The 22,115-nt window shown below is 39.9% G+C and overlaps 2 protein-coding genes and 1 long non-coding RNA gene across 13 annotated transcripts in view; 1 reads left to right on the top strand and 2 right to left on the bottom strand.

Annotated features, from left to right (window-relative positions):
• The first annotated feature begins 2,442 nt into the window (after positions 1-2,442).
• On the top strand, positions 2,443-10,378 carry SRI (sorcin). The gene is made up of 8 exons (XM_085050660.1): positions 2,443-2,595; positions 3,419-3,502; positions 6,631-6,700; positions 7,413-7,456; positions 8,469-8,616; positions 8,772-8,885; positions 9,337-9,395; positions 10,120-10,378. The coding sequence occupies exons 1-8, from the start codon at positions 2,548-2,550 to the stop codon at positions 10,144-10,146; spliced, it is 594 nt and encodes a 197-aa protein (XP_084906786.1). The 5' UTR covers positions 2,443-2,547; the 3' UTR covers positions 10,147-10,378.
• A 3,594-nt stretch (positions 10,379-13,972) lies between these two features.
• On the bottom strand, positions 13,973-17,681 carry LOC146440942 (uncharacterized). Its single transcript, XR_014849729.1, has 2 exons — positions 14,981-17,681; positions 13,973-14,710 (listed from the first exon to the last, which is right to left on the bottom strand). It is a non-coding gene; the product is annotated as an uncharacterized LOC146440942 (long non-coding RNA).
• An 855-nt stretch (positions 17,682-18,536) lies between these two features.
• ADAM22 (ADAM metallopeptidase domain 22) overlaps positions 18,537-22,115 on the bottom strand; it is a 127,769-nt gene continuing 124,190 nt past the window's right edge. For all 11 annotated transcript variants that reach the window (XM_085050647.1, XM_085050649.1, XM_085050650.1 and 8 more), the window contains one exon: positions 18,537-21,330. In XM_085050647.1, coding sequence (XP_084906773.1) covers positions 21,310-21,330 — 21 coding nt within the window. In that variant the 3' untranslated portion in view covers positions 18,537-21,309. The remainder of the gene's footprint in view (positions 21,331-22,115) is intronic.

Here is a 22,115-nt window from a genome sequence, read left to right as displayed (position 1 = left end):
AAATCCTACTACAAAGAATCCAGAAAAATCTATGGAATGAAAACTATGTACATAATTTTCACTTTCTAAAAGAAAATTATTTACCTAGGCTTTTCTTAGGAAAATACTGTGAATTATTAAAAAAAAAAAAAAAAAGGCAATAGTACTAGCATCCTGTGTTGCTTCACTTCAGTTTTCCCACTAGAGGGATTACACACTCTTTGAGATCTGCAAAATCAGAAATGCTTTATTCTACACAGATTTCTTACTGGTGTATTTCTAATATGATGATCTTATCCTAACTTAAAAGGTTACCACAGCTCAGCAGCCCTTCAGAAGGCAGATGTGTACTCATTAATCTCCTCAAACAGCCTTCCTGTGCAGCCTTCCTTTTCTGCAGATAAGGCATCAGCAAATGCACCAGTGCAAACAAAATGCCTACCCAACAATCTATTTCAAATACACCCCGTGGTTACATTCTCTCCTAGCTCTTTTGCTCATGTATGTTTAAATATAAATAATCTTGCAAATGCTAACTACTGAGTGCAGTGCATTGGGGCTCTTCAGTACAGGAAAAACACTGAGGTGCTGGAGCAAGTCAGAAAAGGGCAACAGAGCTGGTGAAGGGTCTGGAGCACAAGTCTGGTGAGGAGAAGCTGAGGGACCTGGGGTGATTAGCCTGGAGAAAAGGAGCTTGAAAGGGGACAGTAAAATCCTCTACAACTACCTGAAAAAAGGTTGTCATAGGTGGTGGTCAGTCTCTACTTGCAAATAACAAAAAATTGGGTGAGAGGAAATGACTTCAGGTTGTGCCAGGGCAGGTTTTTGGATATTTGGAGAAATGTCTTTATTGAAAGCATTGTCAAGCATTGGAACAAGCTGCCCAAGGAAGGGGCTGAGTCACCATCCCTGGGGGTGTTTGAAACACCTGAAGATGTGACACTGAGGGACATGGTTTAGTGGTGAGCCTGGCAGTGCTGCATTAACAGGTGGGCTCAATGTTCTGAGAGATCTTTTCCAACCAAAAGAAATCTGTGATTTGATGACTGCCAGGAACCTCAGTAGAGGTACTGAACATGGAGGATGACCACATATTTACACTGACTTAAAGTACAAAAACACCCTACCAAAAATTATGAAACACATCTTCCTCTTCTATACATTTACAGCTGTACAGTTTAGTGTCTTCATCTACAAACTTCTCTGAATCATGTCTGTTTTATTCTCACTCAAGCAGTCAAAAATTCATTCCTATTAAGCTATTGGCAATACATACATGCGATTTGGCATTTTGCCTATCAGCATATAACTCTTCAAATCTTATCACTTATATTCTTTGTCACTTATTTTCAATCTTTTCAGTCTTTAATATTTTTTCTCACTGTTCCTAAATCCTATTTTAATTAGGAAAGTTTTTTGCCAAGACATTAATATATGTATCCTAACAGAGTACACCTCAGAGTCTCCAATATCCTGCACTGCATGTGATTATTTCTGGTCATATAAACTATTTGACCACCACACAGCTTGATATCAACACATGCTTAGTTAAATACCCTTGTGAGATATGCACTTCTTAAGCCAAAAAACTAGTCAGGGTCACTACTTTCTCAGCTGCTTCATAGCTTCGTATATGCTATTCTGTATGATGAAGGTACTAAATATTTGTCTCATTAGGCAACTCTATTGATTGTTAAATTACACAGAACACCACCGTTTTGTTTTCATGTCACCAGCAATTGTTAACAGTTGAATTGAATTGAAAATAGCCTGTTTTCTGTCTCTGGGAACAGGGACAGACTTTGAAGAAAGTGCTGCGGTACCAAAAGAGAACATATAAGGACGTGTTTTGTGAACACAATACAGATGTGCGAGCTACTGAGCTTATGAGCCTTGAGGACTTTTAGTATATCACGAGGCGGTGATTTTGAAACAACCTGATATCAGCTGAGCCGAATCACCGATGAACCTGTCAGGAGATTTCCTGCCCCCTCAGAGGGCCACAGCCGCCACAGGACATCGCTTTCCCCAGAGCGGCAGTCCCGAAACGCGCCACGGATCGATCGGCTACACCTCCGCTGCCCGCGGCCGCTGCTCCTGAGGCGCAGCCTGCTCCGCCCCCTCAGCGGAGCGCTGCTCCCCGTGGCCGCTGCTGCCCGCGGGTGTGTGAGAGCTGCTGGCCGGGAACCGCCGGCAACCTCCCGCTGACTGCAGCGCTCTCAGCGCTCCCGGCCCGCACCCCGCCCTGCCCTGCCGGCACCACGCCACACCTCCCGATCCGGGCGGGCCTGAGGCAGCGCCGGGAAAAGCCGCCGCGGGGCTATAGGCCTGTACCACCGCCATGGAGGGGGAACCTGAAAGGCAGGAGGTCGGACAGGGCTGTGCCTCAGCTCCCGGCAGCACCGCCCGGCACCGCCCGCTGCCCCGGTGACTGAAGGTCGCCGATCGCCCCGCCCGCCCGGCGGCTTCCTGCGCCGTCCCTTCCCGGAGCTCGCGTCCCGCCGCCGCCTCCCTGTGTCCGGGTGGTTGCGCCGGGGCGCTGGACTGCCGGAGCGGAGCCAGGCGAAGATGGCGTTTCCTGGGCAGCCTGCGCCCGGCGGCTTCTACCAGGGCGGGGTGAGCGGGGATCGGGGGGATGTGCCCGGAGCCCGGGGGGGATGTGCCCGGAGCCCGGGGGGGATGTGCCCGGAGCCCGGGGGGGATGTGCCCGGAGCCCGGGGGGGATGTGCCCGGAGCCCGGGGGGATGTGCCCGGGCCCGGGGGATGTGCCCGGAGCCCGGGGGGATGTGCCCGGAGCCCGGGGGGGTGTGCCCGGGGGATGTGCCCGGGCCCGGGGAAGCGGCGGCAGCCGTGTGCGGCTGGCTCTGCCCGCCTCCAGCCCCGCTCCGCCGGCCGGGAGCTCAGGCGGCAGCTCGGAGCTGTGCCCGAGGGTGAGGGCAGGGAGGAGGCAAATCCCGCAGCTGCTGAGGGTGCTGAGGGTGTCATTCCATGATTTTCACTTAAGAATCAGTTTCACATAAAGCTTTTCACAGTTAATGGATATTCTTCCAAGTATTTCCACTACAGAACTGTTTTGCTCAACTTCACTGAAGTGGAAAGAGAAATCTGCAGTGCCTCAGTGTTTCTTCAGCACGCCGTTTTCTGCTAGTGGTAGAATAAAATTAACCCTAGGTGAAATAGACTAGGCTGTATCTAGATCAGTGGATTGCTCCTGTGCCAGGTTTCACACTGATCTGCTTACATTACAATAAATTAGTATATCAATGCTGAAATTGAGAGTTGGGTTTGGGTTGGTTTTTTTTCATAAGGAGTTTCTTTTTTGCTTGGTTTGATTTTTTTTTCCCTTTGGCGTGGTGTGCACAGAAAAACATAAGTTGATAAGTACAGATCCTTAACTGAATCATTGATTTAAAATTAATTTTTTTCTTGATTTCCAAAGTATGGAGGAGCTCCAGGAGGACCAGCATTCCCTGGACAAGCTCAGGATCCTCTGTATGGTTATTTTGCTGCAATAGGAGGCCAGGTAAACTTATAAAATGTTATTTACTTCTTCCATTTTTTTTTCCTGGGGAATACTTTCTACTTCTGGAAGGAGGAATGCCTAGTATTTGCAGTGAGAAAAACTGATGGTTCAAGTTGAAAAAAAAAAACAAGTCCAAAATTATTTTATTTAGCCTGTTTGCTATATATAGCTGTATTTGGTCTGTGTTGTAGCTGTACACATACAGGTACTATACAGATTGAATAATGCTGTTAGTTTCTATATTGTATGTGTAAATACATACATACATACATACACAAACATCTGCATGTATGCCTATATTTCCTGTGTAGGTATATACAGGAAATATGTACATGCATAAAATTTCGTAACTGAATTGTGACTCAGCTCTGTGCTGGTAAATGCTTCCAGATTCAGGAGAAAGAAACCAGAAACAGTGGAAAGTGTGGGCTGTGGAGATGGCCTGGCTAAGAGCAGGAAATGCTACTAGGAAAGAGGTCATTACATGATTTTAATGGACTCACAAATGGAAAAGCTCTCATGGGTTAGGCCAGCTTCTGGGTTTACTGGTAACATAGAGTGATTATTATTTTTGAGGAAAAGCATTCACAACTACTTTTTTTTCCCTGTAATTTTGCACTGCATTTTTAATTTCTTTCCTGTTATTTTGTGGTATATATTGTTTCTGTAGGATCATGTATGTTACTAGAAATAAGTGCTGTTTGAAGTGTATTGCATAGTTTATGAGCAATTAAGTTAGGTTTATTGAGCTGAAGCTCTGTGTTTGTTGGCTATATTTTAGCTATTTATTGCACACTTGTAGGGTGTGTGCAGATCTGAAACTCTGCTCTTGGGTCTGTTATCCTCAGGTAGATACAACCACAACATGAAAATTGAATTCAGCAATACTAGTTGATGTTCAGATTCCCACTGTAACTTGGAGTAGTTTTGCTTTCTCTGTTACTCTTTTGAATTAGTAATGCACCTTGCAGTGTATATCTGACTTCCTTCTAACTGCTTATGAAAATGTTGCACCATCTGTTTTGTAATAAAGGAGGACACTGGAATGACCTGTGTGTAGTGAGGCCTCTCTGGGAAGGGTGAGCCCAGAGCTGAGTTGTGCTGAAGGTGCTGACAATGTGTCTGCCAGCTGAGAAGCCTCTGTGTGCAGGTGCCTCTGGATGTGTGCCAGCAGTTAGCAGTGGAGGCAGAAGCTGACGCTGGAGAAATGAATAAGCTCCTGTTGTAAAGAGAAAGGGAGGGAGCAGCAAACAGGATACAGCCCAGGGGAGATGAGGTGGCAGCAGCTAGACCTCAGCAAAGACCAGACTGTGCCCAGGCTTCTCAAGTGAGGCATGGATGCTGGAAGCTGAGGAGCCTGTGGGTTGATGGCTATGATCAATTAGCACTTCAGTATTCTGAAGTTAATACTCCGAAACACCTTCTGTTGGTAGAAATCATTCCGTACTGAAATAAACTTGGTAGCTTTTGAAGTCATCCTTGAAATTGGAGGTGTCTTTTTCAGGGACCAATGCAGAAGTAAAAGCCCTGTAAGGGGACAGTAAAATGGAACAGATAAATTATCAGTTGCTTTTATGGCCATCTGTGCAACTCTGTAAAAAGCCACATCTCAGTTATCCATGTGTACTTATTGTAGAAGTAGTATGTTTTGGTTATGGTTTGCTGCTCTCTCTGTTGTTTTTATGCCTATATAATACATAAAGTTTTCTCTGAGCGTTCTTTGAAGCAGTTTACAACAGGAATCTTGTCTTTGACTTGATGAATTAGTGTCCTTTGTTTACCTAAGAAAGTCAAAATTATTGTTTCAAATTTTTATTCAATTAATTCTGTCTTTTTAGGATGTAGTAATTTATTTTTTAGCCTGTTTGCAAAGCCCACATGCATTCTCTAGTTTACCTGCTTATGTTCTACAAAAAAAAAAGAGGCAAGCATATTTTGGTAATTTTAATCTTGATTACAGTCGTGCTTTTCTATCTTCCTCTATTCTAAACTTACGTAGTTCCTCTCTTTATTTCAGAAAGTACAATGCCTTTGAAGAGATTAGGTACTTAATATTAATGGCTATTTCAAATCTCTTTTCCTTTCCCCTTGTGAATGTAAAGTGTTAAATAAATCTGTATAATTAGATTGATGGAGTAGATTGGAAGCAATTTTGGGTGTAGCTGCCATTAACTTTACACAGAATCAAAACATTGCTTTTTTCCCCCCAATTTTGTGAAATACCATTTAACATAGAACTACTGTTTTTCCTAGAACCAATGATACTTCATTTCTGAAAGTTATCAGGCTGTGCATTTCCCACCATATCATTCAGTAGTATATCTCTGTTCTTAAAAAAAAAATAAAAAAGAGCTTTCAAAAGTGGGTTTAAAAACTTTAGGAAAATGCTGTAGCAGACAGAATCATAGAATATGCTGAGTTGGAAGGGACCCACAAAGATCCCTGAGTCCAACTCCTGGCCCTGCACAGGACACCCCAAGAGTCACACCAAGTGCCCAAGCATAATGTCTAAGCACTTCTTGAGCTCTGTCAGGCCTGGTGCTGTAACCCCTTCCCAGGGAAGCCCATTCCAGTGCTCAGCCACCCTCTGGGTGAAAAGCCTTTTCCTGATATCCAACCTAAATCTCCCCTGAGTCAACTTGTCATCTTTTAATGCTTTACAGAAGTGGCATCATTTTTTATGTCTACAGATAAAACGTTCCATTCCTGAATGAGGTTCAGTTAAACTCTGTGTGAACCAAACTTCATGTTGGGGATGTGAGGAATAAAACTTAGAATTCCAGCTCCACTTTTGGCAGCTCATTGCTTTCCTTGAATTGGAAGTTGTTTTCTCTATTTGGCCCTGAGCAGGATTTGTTGGAACTGAGGCATTTTCCAAACCATGTAGATAGGTATCTTTTTTGGGTTTGTTTTGGTTTTCTTTCAAAGTTCTTTGCTTTCTGCTTTTGCTTGTTCTGCTAGCAACTTAAAATTTAAAAAAACCCAGGAATTTTTACATTTGTCAGTTATGAGGATGTCTTGAGAAGGGTAACTAATGGAATGCCACTGGAAGGGGAGTGGGTACTGGGAATAAGCAGCCTGGGAGAGGATATTAAAACAATAGCTGATACATGTTCTGTTATCGAAAGGATGGACAAATAGATGCTGATGAGCTACAGAGATGTCTCACCCAGTCAGGGATTGCAGGATCCTATAAACGTAAGTTCATGATTTAAATAAACAAGCACATCTAAAGCACTCTAATTCTTCTGCCCGTTACTAGAAAACGCTTGTAGTTGTGCTTTCTGCAGAGCTGGGTTTTCTGTGCATGGCAAATGGGTTTTCTTCCCACATCTTGGAAATGTAAATTCTCTGTATTCTGTTCTGTGTGCCAAAGACTTGCCTTCTCAGCCTTCTTAGTTCCCCCCTCTGCTGGGCTGCAGAGTTGAAGTGGTTTGTTCTGAAATGGATGGGCAGTTCTTCCAAAAGTGCTTTGCTTTGCTTTCAACTGAGCTTTGATATTGACCAAAATCTGTGGCAGGAACCCCTCTGCTAGGATAGCTCCTGTTCAGTTTACAGCTTCTGTGACTGAAACTGGCTTGCTCAAGTGGTGTCTGTGGCAGGGAATGTAAATGACCACTTTGAAACCCAAAATTGTTGTGGATTAAGATAAGAGCAAGTTAATTTAAAATATAACTTGAATCACCTCCAGATTGTCTACTGTCAGTTTTTCTAACAAGTAATGGCTCTTACTTGGATCAAAATATGGTATGGCTGTATACAGGGGAACCAATTACATAATACTTTATACATTATAATATATTATAAATATATAATTTAAATTTATTATAAGCCTGAAATTTTGTATTTAGACAACACTGAAAATTAGGGTTTTAACATAATTCATTTTTCCTTTTTCTAATTTTCACAGCTTTCAACTTAGAGACTTGCAGACTTATGATCTCAATGCTGGATGTATCCTTTTCTACAAAATGTAAACATTTTTGCATTATGTAAGCTAAGATAAGAGAGTGCCAAAAAATTTGGGAAATGCTTTGTAGTTCCCATTCAGACTTTACTTGATAATTCTTGTAATCATTGTGATTGGGGAGCTACAGAACTCCATTCTTACTACTTTTGAAGAATGAAGAAATAATAAATGAGGCTCTCGGTGACCAATCTTTTTACAGCAAGGAGCTAGAGCTGTTTCTGCATTGAATGTATCAAGGTTCAGGTCTAGTGGCCCAGAACAGTTTTGTGCAAATCACTTACTGTGCTTTTCAAATAGGACAACTTTCCAATTTCTCATCCGTCCTAATGCTGAAGGATGGGTAGTTTTAAGCATTTTGTACTACTCAGCCTGAATACAATCTAATTCCCCCTAAATCCTGTTCCATGAATGAATCAGGTTTGACTATCTAATTGAATGGTATATGGCATTCAGCAGTAGGACCTATGGAAGACTTAGGTACAATGTGTAAGGTTGGAATCTTTGGAGGTTTTTTAGCCAAAACTAGAGTTGAAAGTTTTACTGCTAAAAAAGAAAAAGCAGAAATGAAACTGGAAGGGCTCTTAGCTTGTCTTGAACAAACTGCTTAGAATACGAGAGAACTGATACTATAACAATTTATTCTTTGGCATCTATTTTTATTTCAGCTATTTATTTAATTGGTTACAATTCTATAGCAGCAGGTAAAAGAGAAGTGTGTGAACTAAGTAGAATTCACAAAGAGAAAATAGCTTTAGCAGGTTTTACTGGGAAGATATGGGAGAACAGGTTCTCTGACCTTAGGTTTTGGGCAGTATTACCTCCATCTCTGCTGGGGGATGCTTTAGCTGGTTTTCTACAAGAAAAATTAATAATAGTAAGATCGTACTAATACTGACTTTCAAGTAAGAATTTTTAACTACAGAGAGATGCCTTATTTTTGTTTGTCTTTGTTGTTTTTGTTTAGTAAAGAAATGTTTTTCTTAGCCTTGAAATCAGAGGGATATGTCTGGCACACTGGGATTTAATGAGTTTAAAGAGCTCTGGGCTGTGGTCAATGGCTGGAAGCAACACTTTGTAAGCTTTGACACTGATGGAAGTGGCACAGTGGATCGTCAGGAACTGGAGAAAGCCTTGATGACTATGGGTAAGTTGTGAAATGGTCTTGCTTCTGACACTTATACCATTTCCCAGTAACAGTTACCCTGCAGTAACTAACACATGATATTTCCAATGACAACATGTGTTGGATTCTGTTAACTTACCTGTCTTTCCTAAATAAGACTTTTTATTTTCAAACAGGATTTAGACTGAGCCCACAGGCTGTGACTGCAATCACAAAGCGATACAGCACTCAAGGAAAGATTGCATTTGATGATTACATTGCCTGCTGTGTGAAACTCAGAGCTCTCACTGGTATGCTGGATTATAGCCTGGTTCCTGTCATCCCCATAATATATTCTTATTTAATAAAACCTGATTGTTCACTTATCTCAAGTTCAGTTTTGGTGTACTACAAGAGGTTTCTTTCAGTCGTCTACAGGCAGAACTGCAACAATTATAGATAAGGATTGTTTTAATTCCCGTGAGTAAAGGACTTTAGACTAATGCTGGGTTTACTCCAGAGACTGCAAGAATTATTTTACCAAAAGTGGGAAACTGTTTATTAACAGAACATAAAGGGTTGTATATGATAAATACAAAAATTTAGAATGGGAAATTAAGTCTTGGAAGGAATTGCACTATTGTTCATCAGTTCTCCTTCATGTGATTTGGGGAATTTTAGGAAAATACTATACACTTTACAAAAATTGTTTCTCTGTAATTCTTCTTACCTGGTTTCTGTTTTCTTAATGCATTTTTGCAGATTGCTTTAGAAGAAGGGATACAACTCAGCAGGGGTTTGTGAATTTCCACTATGATGATGTGAGTGAATTTTAAGAAATCTATTAAAATTCCAGGGTAAAACAAAAGAAAGAAAAACTTAAAACTGAAGACAATCATTAATGATTTGAGTCTGTGCTTCTCTGCCTACATATACAGTGAGAATCCAAAACTTCTGGAGCTTGTTGAGTATTGTCTCAAAAAGCCTTGGTGTATTTTACAGAGTTCTATAAAATGTTGTGTATTTTTTTCTGAACTTCTTACCAGCCTAGTTCAAGAGGATCCAATAAGCTACATCACTTGTTAGCATCACTTTCTGTGGTTTTTTTTCTTTTTCTTTTTTGTTTCATTTTTTATGTAATGCCTGGTAAGCATTCTTCCCAGGAAAGGTTGGTGGAGGTCTGATGGGAACAGACACAAATCACACTCAGTTAGGCTTTTAGGTCTTGGCTTCCTAGCCACATCTGGACAGCAGAAAGTGAACACTAGATTCAAGTCATCCTGGATCTGGGTGTTTTGAGGATTGGGGGTTTTTTCGGGGGGGGGAAATGAGGGTCTTGTGTGCTAGTTTTTGTTACTCTTGTTATCATTGAGGAGATTCTTTGCTGTGATTAACCATTTGCTTATTTTCATATGTATTTTAACGCTTTACTGTTTGTGGACTGAATTTCTTTACAGAAAAGTGTAGTGACAATGAGCATTGTAGGAGAAAAAGTAAAAACTCGTTCTCTGCCATACATCTAATAAGTGGTTATTCTCTTTTCAGTTCATACAGTGTGTTATGAGCATCTAAATCAAAAGGAAGAAAGCGTGGATGATCATGATTTAACATTCCAGTTTTATGAGCATCTAAATCAAAAGGAAGCAAACCATGGATGATCAGGATTTAACATTCCAGTATGTGTTTTGCTTTGCCAAGTCCTCCAATCATTGTGTATCTTAATATTGGAAATGGCATATTTTATGAAGGTATTGCTTTACACACATTTTTTAGTCTTGATAATTAATATAAACTACCCATGTACTGATTATTAAAGATGCTTTTATTTTCATAAACTTGAAATTCACTATGTATAACTCAAATCATGCAAATGGTAAGATTTTCAGTAATGTGTCCACTTTTTTTCCCATGATTCACTAAAATCAGTTTCTGGAATGCAACTTACATTTTTCTGACTCCAACAGTAGCATGTGTATGACTTCAGAGGATACACTCTTTTGTCTTTGACAACGTAAGACAGGTGTACAAACTGAAAGGGCTTTTGGAGTGGCCATTTTGCACTGCTCTGTTAGAACATCAGTAAGTTTCAGTTGCTTATTTTGTCAGCTCTTGAAGATGAAGCCTGTGACACCATGCACTGAGGGTAAGGCTCCTGCTAGCACTTCTTGCAAGCAGGGATGTGACAACACATAGCAGAGAACTCCTCTAGCCTTGTGCTCAGGTTCAGGGGTCTTTGTTCTGTAGGAATCTTGCTTTCTTTGTGTCACTTTATAAAACACTTCTAACCATACAAAAGCTGTGCTGTGTCAGTTTGTGCATCAACTGTCCCTTCACAGGCAAACAGACAGACTTCAGTTACATGGAAATTAATGTTTCTGTCTCCTCCACATTAACCCCTAGCAAGTGGCCTTCCTGCCTCAGTATGCCAAATACAAGGGCCATAACCCACTTGGAAAAAATTCTTGCCACATCACTCTTTCAGATCACAGCAGTAGTTACCAATGCTTCAGAGTGTTCATGAAAACAATACTGACTTGCCTGAGGTTTTCCAGGAGAAAAAAAAAATGGGATTTTTGTTTGATGGTACTTTGGTGGGGTTTTTGTTGTTGTTGTAGGGATTTTTGAGGGGAAGATGGAAAGAGGGAGCAGCATAACTGTACAGAGGTAGTTTAGACCTTTTTCCAATGAAATAAGTTAATGAAACTATTGTTAATTTTGGTCACTTCTTCTTACCACAGAGGAGTGATAGATGTTGTTTTACTGTTTGTGAATGCAAAGAATGCTACAAGAATGTTAAAAGAAATATCTTTCTTAAATTAGTAGTTTAGGGCACTTTTGGAGAGGAACCTTTGCATCAAGGAATGAAAGCAAAACCATACATGTGTGCATATATATAGGTACATATTCATGTACATTATTGGACAAACAAGTTCCTCAGAGCAGGAATCTCAGTCAAAATACTGTATTTGTGGAGATGACTATGAAATCCAGGTCTTTAGTTTCTGGGCTATAAATTCAAAGTGGGTTGTTCTCACCTAAAGATGCAACTTGTACTTACTGCTCAAATTTAGAATCCTTTGGATATTGCATGCAGTTTCATTTCAGAAGCTAGTTCTCTTTCCACCCTCAAAAATGAAATTTCAAAGGCATAGACAGCATTATACATCCACGTTCTGGTAAGTACACTGTCCTGTTGCACATAAAGTTTGAAATAGATGGGATACTACAGAAAGCATTTCTGATGGAATGACCGAAGTCTGTAAAGGACTGAGGGTCTGAGTGTAGCAGCCAACATCAGTTCTGCTGCAGTTTAAAACTTTGACAGCTGACAAGGTTAGTAAGAGTATGGAGGAAAGGCTGTTCTTCCTCTAGGGATTTGATGAGAGTATTTTGTATAAATACAGTGCTTTTCCTTACACTGTTAATTTTACCCTAAAAATGATAAGACATCTTTACCAAAATGTAATTACACACACAGCTTTTTTTCTACTTAGTTGTGTTTCTTGTCTTGTAGTTGCTTTGCTGGGACAGAACTAATTTTCTTCAGCAGCCCAAAGGTTGCTGTGTTTCAGATTTGTGACTAATCAGCATCAATAACACAGCAGTGTTTCAGCTGTTGCTGTGAAAGCACTGTTCAGCATCAAGGTCTTCTGAGTTTCTCACTGCAATCACAGTGAACAGGCTGAGTGGGCAAGAGGTGGGGAGGGAACTCAATGAGGACAGCTGACTAAAGTGGGCCAAAGCACTCAAGATTCAGGGACCCAAAACTGAAGTCGTTCTCAGTTTATTGCCCCAGGCTGAATTGGTATTTTGGCAGCACCCAGCAGACTGGGCAGTGAAATGCTGCAAGATGGTAAGGGTTTACTACAGAGTTTGCTGTCACAGCTAAAAAAAAGCCACCTGAAGCCTATGTTGAAATTGCTTCCCCATTAAGAGCAGATTCAGTGGACAGATCGAATATGCAAGTTACCTGCTTTAGAGAAACAGTTATTCTCAGAACTAATGGCTTCTCTTTTCCACAAGGTATACTGGGAAGGATACTTATGTGACACCAAGTGGGGTGATTGTTCTCGACCTCTGAGCAAACCACTGGGCATAGTTTCAAATAGATTTTTTTTTTTAGGTTGCTCTCAAAAACACTAACTAAGGAGTAGTAATTTTGGATTTGCTTTGAGAACAGTAGGCCCCTAAGACAAAGATTTGAGAAGCTCACTGGATCACTTTCAAACCTGGAATTTGAAAAATAACACCTATATTCAACTATTAGCCTTTTCTTTTCCCGTGCATGCAACATTTTTTTTTTTTTTTTTAAACGGAGACCTATTAAATAGAAAATGCTAAATACAACAGCCTGGAAGAACAAAATGCACACAACAGGCTTTGTCATTGAAAGTCACTTTACTGATGTTACAATATGTTAGTAACATTGAAAACAACAGGCATTTGTATTAAATACTCTTGTAGAAGTGGATACTGTGACGCTGTTATTATTAAAAGTGAGCAGGAATTTAGAACCCCAAATTACATTGATTTGATTTTATAAAAAGCAACATTTTGTTTAGCTACATGAAAGCCAAATTCATTCAACAGCCCAATGCCTGTAAAGTTTATGACAAAAATATCACACTCAAAGCTAGAAAGTTGTAAATTGCAATCCTTCATTTTGATGTTTCTCAAAATCTTAAGCTTTTATTACATCAGCTATGATTTTTAAAGGATTTTAACCAGCAAAGACAACGATATGATGCAAATCATAGTTTTTGCCAATACTAGCCCAGCCACAGTGGTGAAACAATTCTCATTGCTTCTCTCAATAATGGCTAGTATGAGTGAAAAAATAGCTTTTTTTTTTACAGCAATGCCCAAGTTAAACGTTAGCACAAAATGAAGCTGGCAGAGCCAGTTGGTATATACCACCCCAGAAGCTTTGCTGAAAGAACTGGTCATACAGTAAATAGTGTTTTCTCCAGCAGATTAAAAATTCTGTAATGCTTTGCTATTCTGAAAAAAATATTTTGCATTTATGCAACAATAAAAATAAGTACTGTATTCTATATAAAACATTACCTATTGTAATATATTTTTATCCTTAAGAAAAGAAAAATCAGGTTATATATTCACAGTTTGAGTATGTTCTGGACTGTATTTCCAAGCATAAATTATGCAGTCTACACAGGCAGTGAGCAGGAGTTCTTTTACCAATAATCAAACTAAATCAGCATTTGCTGTTATATAGAGCCTTACAATATTGCATGATTAGCTGCTTGCACCACTCTACTTAAAAGGTCAGTCAGGCCTATATACAGAATTTCTAACATGGTTGTAAAAATAGACTCTCCATGCTAAAGTTAGAATATATAAGGTCTTAAGGCCTCATGTTGATTTTATCAACAAAAACTTTATTTTTTTATTCAGAGGAATACAGAAACAGAAAAACAAAAGCTTGTTGCTTTGACATTTTATGCTCTAGCAATTAAAATTTGTCTTAAGACACCTTTACCTCTCCCTTAGAAAACATGTTTCTTTTTAATGGCTCTGTGCTTATTTTCCCAAAATTTCCTCATCTCATTCTGAGTTATATTGCAATTATGGCCTGTCTTAAGTAGCAAAAGTTTTTAAACAGTTTAAAGCTGGTTTAGCTGAAGTGATTTTGAAACTGATCTAGATTGGATTTTGAAGAGCGAGAACTGCCAGACCTGGCTAGGTGAGCCAATTTTGAAACCAGGTACACTGTGTCAAGTATGAGCATTTTCTGTGTTCTAAACTTATTTTTACTGCTTGTTTTCCTTACTTGGCTGAGATAACATAGAAATGTTGACTGTTGTAGTGCTTCTCTAAATACTTGCAGAAAACTTGTGGAATGACAAGATACCATGTGCTGTTTCCAAAGCTCCAGTTTACATCAGCATCCATACTTGAGACACCAGAAATTGTTTTCATAAGCAGACTTAGAAAATACTCATGTCAAAAGAGATTTTTAGCATAGATGATAGAAACTATTACTTCCTTTCCTGTTTCTGGTGAAATCACACTTTTAAGAGAGTCCTGTCTGTACTGCAGCTGTGTTTACACAATCAGTTTCACTGTTTCATTTTTTCTTGCCTTATTAGGACAATAGTTATGTGCACACAGAAACCTCACCCTGTGGCTAGCACAGGTCTTTCCCATGAGAATTCCTTTTGTGTTTTATAAACAAAGATAAAGTTTGGATGTTATTAAAAACAGTGTCTCGAGATTTGGACAGTGCAGGCCTGGCCAATCAAGCCTAGGGGGAGGTTTCTGACTGACCAATCTGGGTGACCTTTGAAAACTCTATATATATGTTGGATTCAAACAATAAAGTACTTTTTTCTATGCCACGCTGAGAATCGGGGCTTTCCTTCTCTGCTAGCGGCTCAACAGCGACATCACCCCACCGTGCAGTTATGGGTATTTGTGCAGTTTATTAAATTTTGTCTTCAGGAATCACAGAATATTCTGAGGAAAGGACCCACAAGTATCATCAAGTCCAACTCTTAAGTGATGGCCTGTGTGGATATTGAACCCACAACCTTGGGTTGTGGTTACTAACACCATGCTCTGACCAACTGAGCGCATCAAATTGTGATCAAAGTCAAATCCCACATTGCTGATAAATGTCATATGATTTGAAAGCCATGCAAATAGTGGGTCATCAGCTCAGCAGTAGGACGGATAATCCATTCTTGGAAAAAAGTATGCAGTGGAGACTAAAATGCACAAGCTCTTTAAAAATGAGGCAAATAACATCACACTGTGGTTGAAAACAGTGGTCCAAACAGTCCACTGTTATCCTGTGACACTGATACTCAATGTAAGAGAAACAAACAGGTGATCTTCACACTTGAAGCAAGAGAAACAGGAAACAGTTCAACTGTTAGGTTCACAGACTTGGTGATTAGAGGCTTAGTCTTCAACAATGCTAGAAGGTGAGAGAGACAGAGGATGGCAGAGCCACTAAGTGATTTACCAGTAGTCTTTAACCACAAGTAACTAAGCCCAAAACCAGAAAAGCTCAGTCCCCACCCCCAGTGAGATGGGGCAAGAGAATTGGAATGGCAAAAGTGAGAAAACTCACAGGTTGACATAACAGGAGTTTAATAATTACAATTCAATAATTATAGTAGTAATAATAAGGAAAAAATTAATGAAAAGGGAATTAACAGAAATTAAACCCAAGAAAGACAAGTGATGCAAATGGAAACGATTGTTCACCATCAACAAACCAATTCTCAGCCAGTCCCTGAGCTGCAGTTCCTCACTGCCAACCTTCCCCCTGGATTATTGCTGAGCATGGCATCATATGGTATAGGATATCCCTTGGGTCTTCTGTGTCCCCTCCCAACTCCTTGTGCACCCCAAGCACTCACTGGTGGGGACAGTGTGAGGAGCACAAAAGGCCTAGGCTCTGTGAAAGCACTGCTCAGCAGTAACTAAAATTTTCCCTGCATTATCAACACTTTTGAGTACAAATTCAAACCACAGCCCCGTACCAGCTACTGTGAAGGAAATTAACTCATCCCCAGGCAAAACCTGTACGCTAGTACAAAATCCATGAGATATGAGGCATCATCATCTGATTATAGCAAGAGCAAAAGATCACAGAATCATAGAATGGTTTGGGTTGGAAGGGACCTTAAGGATCATCTAGTTCCAGCCCCCCTGCCAGGGGCAGGACTTTCCACTAGACCAGGTCATTCAGAGCCCCATCTGACCTGGCCTTGAATACTTCCAGGGATGGGGCATCAACAGCTTCTCTGGGCAACTTGTTCCAGTGACCCACCACCCTCACAGTGAAGAATTCCTTCCTAAATACCTCATCTAAACCTACTATTATTAACAGCATTGGAAAGATGCTATCCAGGACATAGTGTGGAAAGGTGACCAACTCAGCAGCTTTCTGATGTCAGCCAACTCACAGAGGCTTAGTAAATGAATGTTTCATGAAAATGCTTTTCAGTAGGAGTGAAAAGGGGATGGAAGAGTACAGGAGCTCGCCAAGTTCCACAATGGAATGTGATAACTTTGCTTGCAACAACTAGGTATGGGATTCAATGACAGAGAAGTCCTAAGGCCTAATTGAAGAGCATAATGCTTTTGGATTATGGAGTCTCATCCTTCTTTCACATTACATCCTATCCCTTAATCAATTCATTAATGAAATTACAGCAAATTCAGTCAGAATTTGTAGTATATACACGTCTATAATAGTGTATGTACCCATTTTTAGCTCTGGTTTTGAAAAGAGTTGTCACATTATTGTTGACGAGACCAAACAGTCCAAACCAGGAATTGGGATTTGAGTAAGAAGATTTCAGTACACTATTAACACAATTTCTTTCTGATTTTAATTCAGGCTATAGCTCAAAGGTCCACTTGTTCAGTAGCACAATCAAAATTATTTCATGAGCACATGAGCTTAGCAGGTTCAACATCTTATAAATCAGGAACTCAAATCATTCGGAAGAAGCCATCTTCAAAATCAAGTCACACTTCAGGTGACTGGCAAGCAGTGACTTAAGTTCACAACTTAAGCAAAGATTGGCTGTATAAAATTAATAATCTTCTTTAATCTACTTAAATATAACAAAACTATATGAAAATTACCAATCACTACCATTTCTGGTATACTGCCTGAGATTACTGAAGTTCTTAAATCAATAAATCCAGAACTAGTATGTAAATCTTGACTTGCTTAACTGTAGCATCATTGTGCAACATTATTTTTAGATACAATCTCAACTTTCCAGTCTCCATCAGTTAATCATATTAATTTTATTATAAATTACACAAGATTGTTCTCCCACATTGAAGATTCCACATTATGTATTGAAATACATAAAGGTAACTTAAGTATAGCTCATCCTACAGGTCCTGTGCTCCTATGAACAATTACTTCTAGTTGAGAACTGATAGTTTCCCTACTTCAACAGACATCTACAGCATAGCTGGTAATAACTACTTCTTTTATTAAAATAAAACCAAAATAAAAGCATGAGTCTCCATGAGTCAAAATGACTGAGCTATCATAGTGACAAGTACTTGTTTTAGTCTGGATGAGGTATTATGTGGCAGTTTATATTGCTATTGCCAGTTGTCTTGGATTGATGATATGATAATCCTTTATCCCCTATCGTTGGCTTATATGCCCAAGAAAGAAAAAAAAGTGTAAAAATGTGTAGTCCTGTCTCTTTAACTGCACCCAGCCGCAGAAAAAAACGCGAGTTATTTTAAAAACATTTTCTCCAAACCTCGCTCCGAGAGAAGATTCGTCGCCCGGCAAAGACTGCGTGCTAGACGGGGGTCAGAGTGAGCTCTGTTCCCGTTTTTTCCATTCTTCTTCTTTTTTCCTCGTTCAAACCCCTTCTCTTCAATCTGCTTTACCACCCAGAGACCCAAGAAAGCCAAAAAACAACAGAGCTCTCCAAGGAGCTCCACCCGGCCCCGGGTGGGGGGCGAGGAGGAGAAGAGCTGCGTCTGAGAAACAGACTTTTTAATCAAGTTAAATAACTACCTTTCACCTTGTTTTTTCCCCTTCCCCTGTGCCTTGTAAAGCACTCTGCGTAGTTTTGTTAAATAAATAGTTTTTTCTTCACTTCCATCTAAAAAGTTCTGTTGTGGGTAAGAAAAAGAGTGTCAGAACCCTTCGCTCTCAGAAAAGAGAATCTTATCATTAACCCAAAACACCAGTGTAACTAACTACAGTGGATAAAAATATTTGCAATCTCCGAGGTTATTAATCTGGCAGCTTTCCAACACACTACATTTTAGAAGTAGGAAATGACAGCTTGTAAGCAGACAACTTCTCTCTCCAACCTCTACTGCCTTGGGAGGCTCACACAGCTCTGCCAGTTCTTGTCTCCCAAGTTACCAACATGATGCAAAGTTCTCTGCAGAAGAATTTTGCAAAAACCCAGGTCCTGTGATATTCTCACTCCAGACCATCAAAGTGAAAGTCAACATTTATTTAACTTAAACTTGGTGCTCACCACTAGACTTCAAGTCACTACATATCTCCAAATGTGAAGGTGACTGTTAAAGGTACACTACACACATAACTGGAACATCATATGCTACAAATGAATTATACCAAAACAAAAGAAGCTGGAAGTACATACTACATTGAAAATACAGTCAGGAGGGCCATTTGTTTGCAAAACAAGAAGCTATGAACATTGCAGAAAGAGCCAGTATGTTATATCCAGTTCTGTCTGCCAAATCTTGCTGCTTTTTGGTAAGCCAAAATGGAAAGGGAAGAGTAAACAGTGGTAAACATAAGATATACACAGAAATCTAACAGGATTATTCAAACTTACATGCCAGTTTGTATCCAAAAAAATACCATAAAAGGCACATGATGAACAGTCCAGTTACTAAAGACAAGATATGAATATGGGAGGGAAAACCAGCTTCCAGGTAACAGAGTAATACAGTGACTATCAGGTTAGCATAATGTCCTAATATGGGTGAACCTCTTGAGGGTCCTGCTCAAAGTCCAGCAAAATCAACAAAAGACTTACTGATTTCAAGTTATGGCTCAGACCCAAATTTCATGAGCTACATGCTACCAACGATCTTTAATCCAGATATCTACATCTTTGCAAAAAATATTCTTCAGTGCTGATTGATATATTTACCTTTCACAAAAGTGCAGCATCTTTCCCTAAGGCAATTACAAGTGACTGGCTCCTTCCAGATGGTCAGTCTGCACCCACTTGTGCTCACTTATATTTGTCTTATTCCAAATACTTACCAGAACCTGTCGACTGTGAAGGAAAATCATTTGAACACCAAGGCCAATATTTTGTCATAATCCAACATACAGCCTAATCATAAAATATAGTGCTTCTAAAAATCTTACATACTTTACAGCTGCCATCATCTTTAAACATTTCTTAATTTAATCTTACATATATCTGACTTTATTGAGAGACGTGAAAGTTAAAAAAATACATTAAAAGGCTGCAAGTGTTGGGTTCACTTACTAAAGGAAATACATGAAAGAGGTAGAAGATTCAGAAACACCATAGATGTTCCCATTACAATAATATCTAATTAATCACACAGCTGTTGGGTAGGGTATTCAACTGCACCACACAGAGTTGGGTGTTTTATTCTGCAATGGTACTACCTGAAGCTAAGAAGTAGTCAATTTTGAAAAACCAGAGAATTATAAACTGATTTAATATGGTCCAGTTTCTTACTGACTTAAAATTCCCAATCAGAAGGTATATGTTTTACAACAACCTTTAGAAGTCTCAAGTGTTAGAAATATAACCATCAACTTACACACAAGATTAACATGGTAAAGAGTAGTTTCCCCCCACCCCATTCTTTTTAAGCTAAATTCACTTGTGCTCAGTTTAATGCCCCAAATAATTGTAAAGGGGGCTAGAGGGGCAGCAAGCATAGCATTCAAGCACATGGTAAAGGCGATTCCAGTAAAGAATAAAAATTAAAAGACAGCAATGAAACTGGCCACTTGCCCAGCACTGTTATTACCTAGTGCAGTGAAATTGTTATGCGTCCCATAAGCCTATGCCTTGCCTTCTAAAACAGTCTCTGAAATGCTCTATCAAAATACACAGCAACTCTAACAGACGGACTTCACATCACCACATCCTGAATTGACTACTTAGAAGTATTCCCAAACGTCCAGTAAGTTTGGGCTGCACATGATTTAAGACTGTTGTCTGCTGAATCATTCTTGATTACATCTGTGAGAGGATGTAGTGGTCATCTCACTAAACACAGGATTTTGGCTGGTTTCTCTTATGATGATTTAAGAAAAAGTGCTGCTGTACTGGCTTACACAGTCTACTGTACAATTGAGATTGTCAAGACAGTATAAGATGCTGAAAAAATTGTATAGATTTTGGTCAAACACCAGTTTCTGAGAGACACAGTTTTACAGTACTGTACTTTCAGTATTTCCAAGGATGTCTGCTCATAATATTAGAAAATCTGAAGTGTGATGATGTTAGTCATGACTGTTTCTTTAGGCATTTGGCAAAATACACTTACGTATAACAGCTATTTTTGACATTATTTAATGTTTACATATATACAATCTGTATACTGAGATTATAAACATGTAAGGTAAAAAAAAGAAGATATAATCTTTGTTTGTTTGACATTTGTGTCAAATAGTTGCCTTTCAAAGCTTGAAATCCTGTCACAAAAAAAAAATCCTATATTTCTTACTCCTGCATGCTATTCTCTACTACAGTATGTTGTTTTTCTCTTACATGTGGAAAGTAAAGAACACAAGGTTCATGCACACAGCGTACAAGTTTACATCGTCTGGGCTCTCCGTGAGGCACGTTCCCAGTTCCACTCTGGTCTGACTCAGGACTGCAATAAACCAGAGAAAAACCTCTTACAAAGGACTGGCAAATAGACTGCAGTTGGGATTCTAGGTAAGTGTATTTGTCACCATGCGGAGCAGCCTTGTCACATCTGGGCTAATAATTCTCTGTCAAATGTTATGATTTTGGTTGTTCATCAAATCCATAAAACACAGTCAACAAAAAAGAAAAAAAAGACTGTTTTTTTCCTTTCCACATGAGAGGAGGTCCTCACTGCGATATCATGGGCATCTCTGTTGATCTTTCAAATTGTCTGAAGAGCAGATGAATGTGCAGTGACTCAGTGATGCTGAGTTTCTATAAAATCCAAAGTAAACAGTTCTGATGTGACCCCAGGAAAACAGTGCATCTAGATGGACGTCTCCCATAGCTGGAGATGGGGGAAAATGAACACAAACACACATTGAATACCAAGATAAAACAGGCTGTTACCCAAACTGTGCAAAGAGCTAGTTTGGGGAACTGCATCTACATCACTTGGGTCACCAAATCTCCTCCCAGCCTCTGGTGGGTATCTGTTCACCAAGTCAGCAGACAGTCTTGAGCATTTCAGCATGAATTGCAGTCGGCATAGTAAATGACCATGGCTGGGAGTTCAAAGTTTTCTTTTTGAAGGAAAAATGTCAGTGTAGCATCAAACTTGACTAGACAGCTTTTACCTTACAGTTACACTAATATTACTACACTAACACAGCGCAGAGATAACTTCCCGTTCTCATCTGCCTAACTTTGCTCAGAGCAGCATGACTTCCTGCTGTGGGTTTGAGCTGCAGCCAAAGCAGCTCCAGGGCTGAGACACATCAGTACAGCCCAGGCTCCAAGATGCCCTGTGCTGCACCTCACACAACCTTCTGCCCCAAGCAGCACTGGGGGAGCAGATCACAGGTTCCCTCAGCAGCACTCCACTCCTTTTTTCTTGGCAAAAAAAGACAGAGAACAGTGATGAGGATCTCATCAGCATCAGCAACACAAACCAAAGGTATTGCAAGTAAAGCTCCTAAAGCAAATTTCAGGAGTTTTTTGCTTATTCAAATACCTGCTGTGTCTGAATTGACACAAAGGAAGCAAGAGCCTTTTGGAGCAGCTAGAAATCTCTCTGAATGGAGCATCACTATCCACCATACATTCCAGCAGTTCCTGCTCCCTGTCGGGGGG

The sequence above is a fragment of the Lichenostomus cassidix genome, chromosome 2 (assembly GCF_008360975.1).
Source record: "Lichenostomus cassidix isolate B80296 chromosome 2, HeHo_3.0, whole genome shotgun sequence".
In the NCBI taxonomy this organism is placed as follows: Eukaryota; Metazoa; Chordata; class Aves; order Passeriformes; family Meliphagidae; genus Lichenostomus; species Lichenostomus cassidix.
This window is presented reverse-complemented; position numbering and strand designations above follow the sequence as displayed.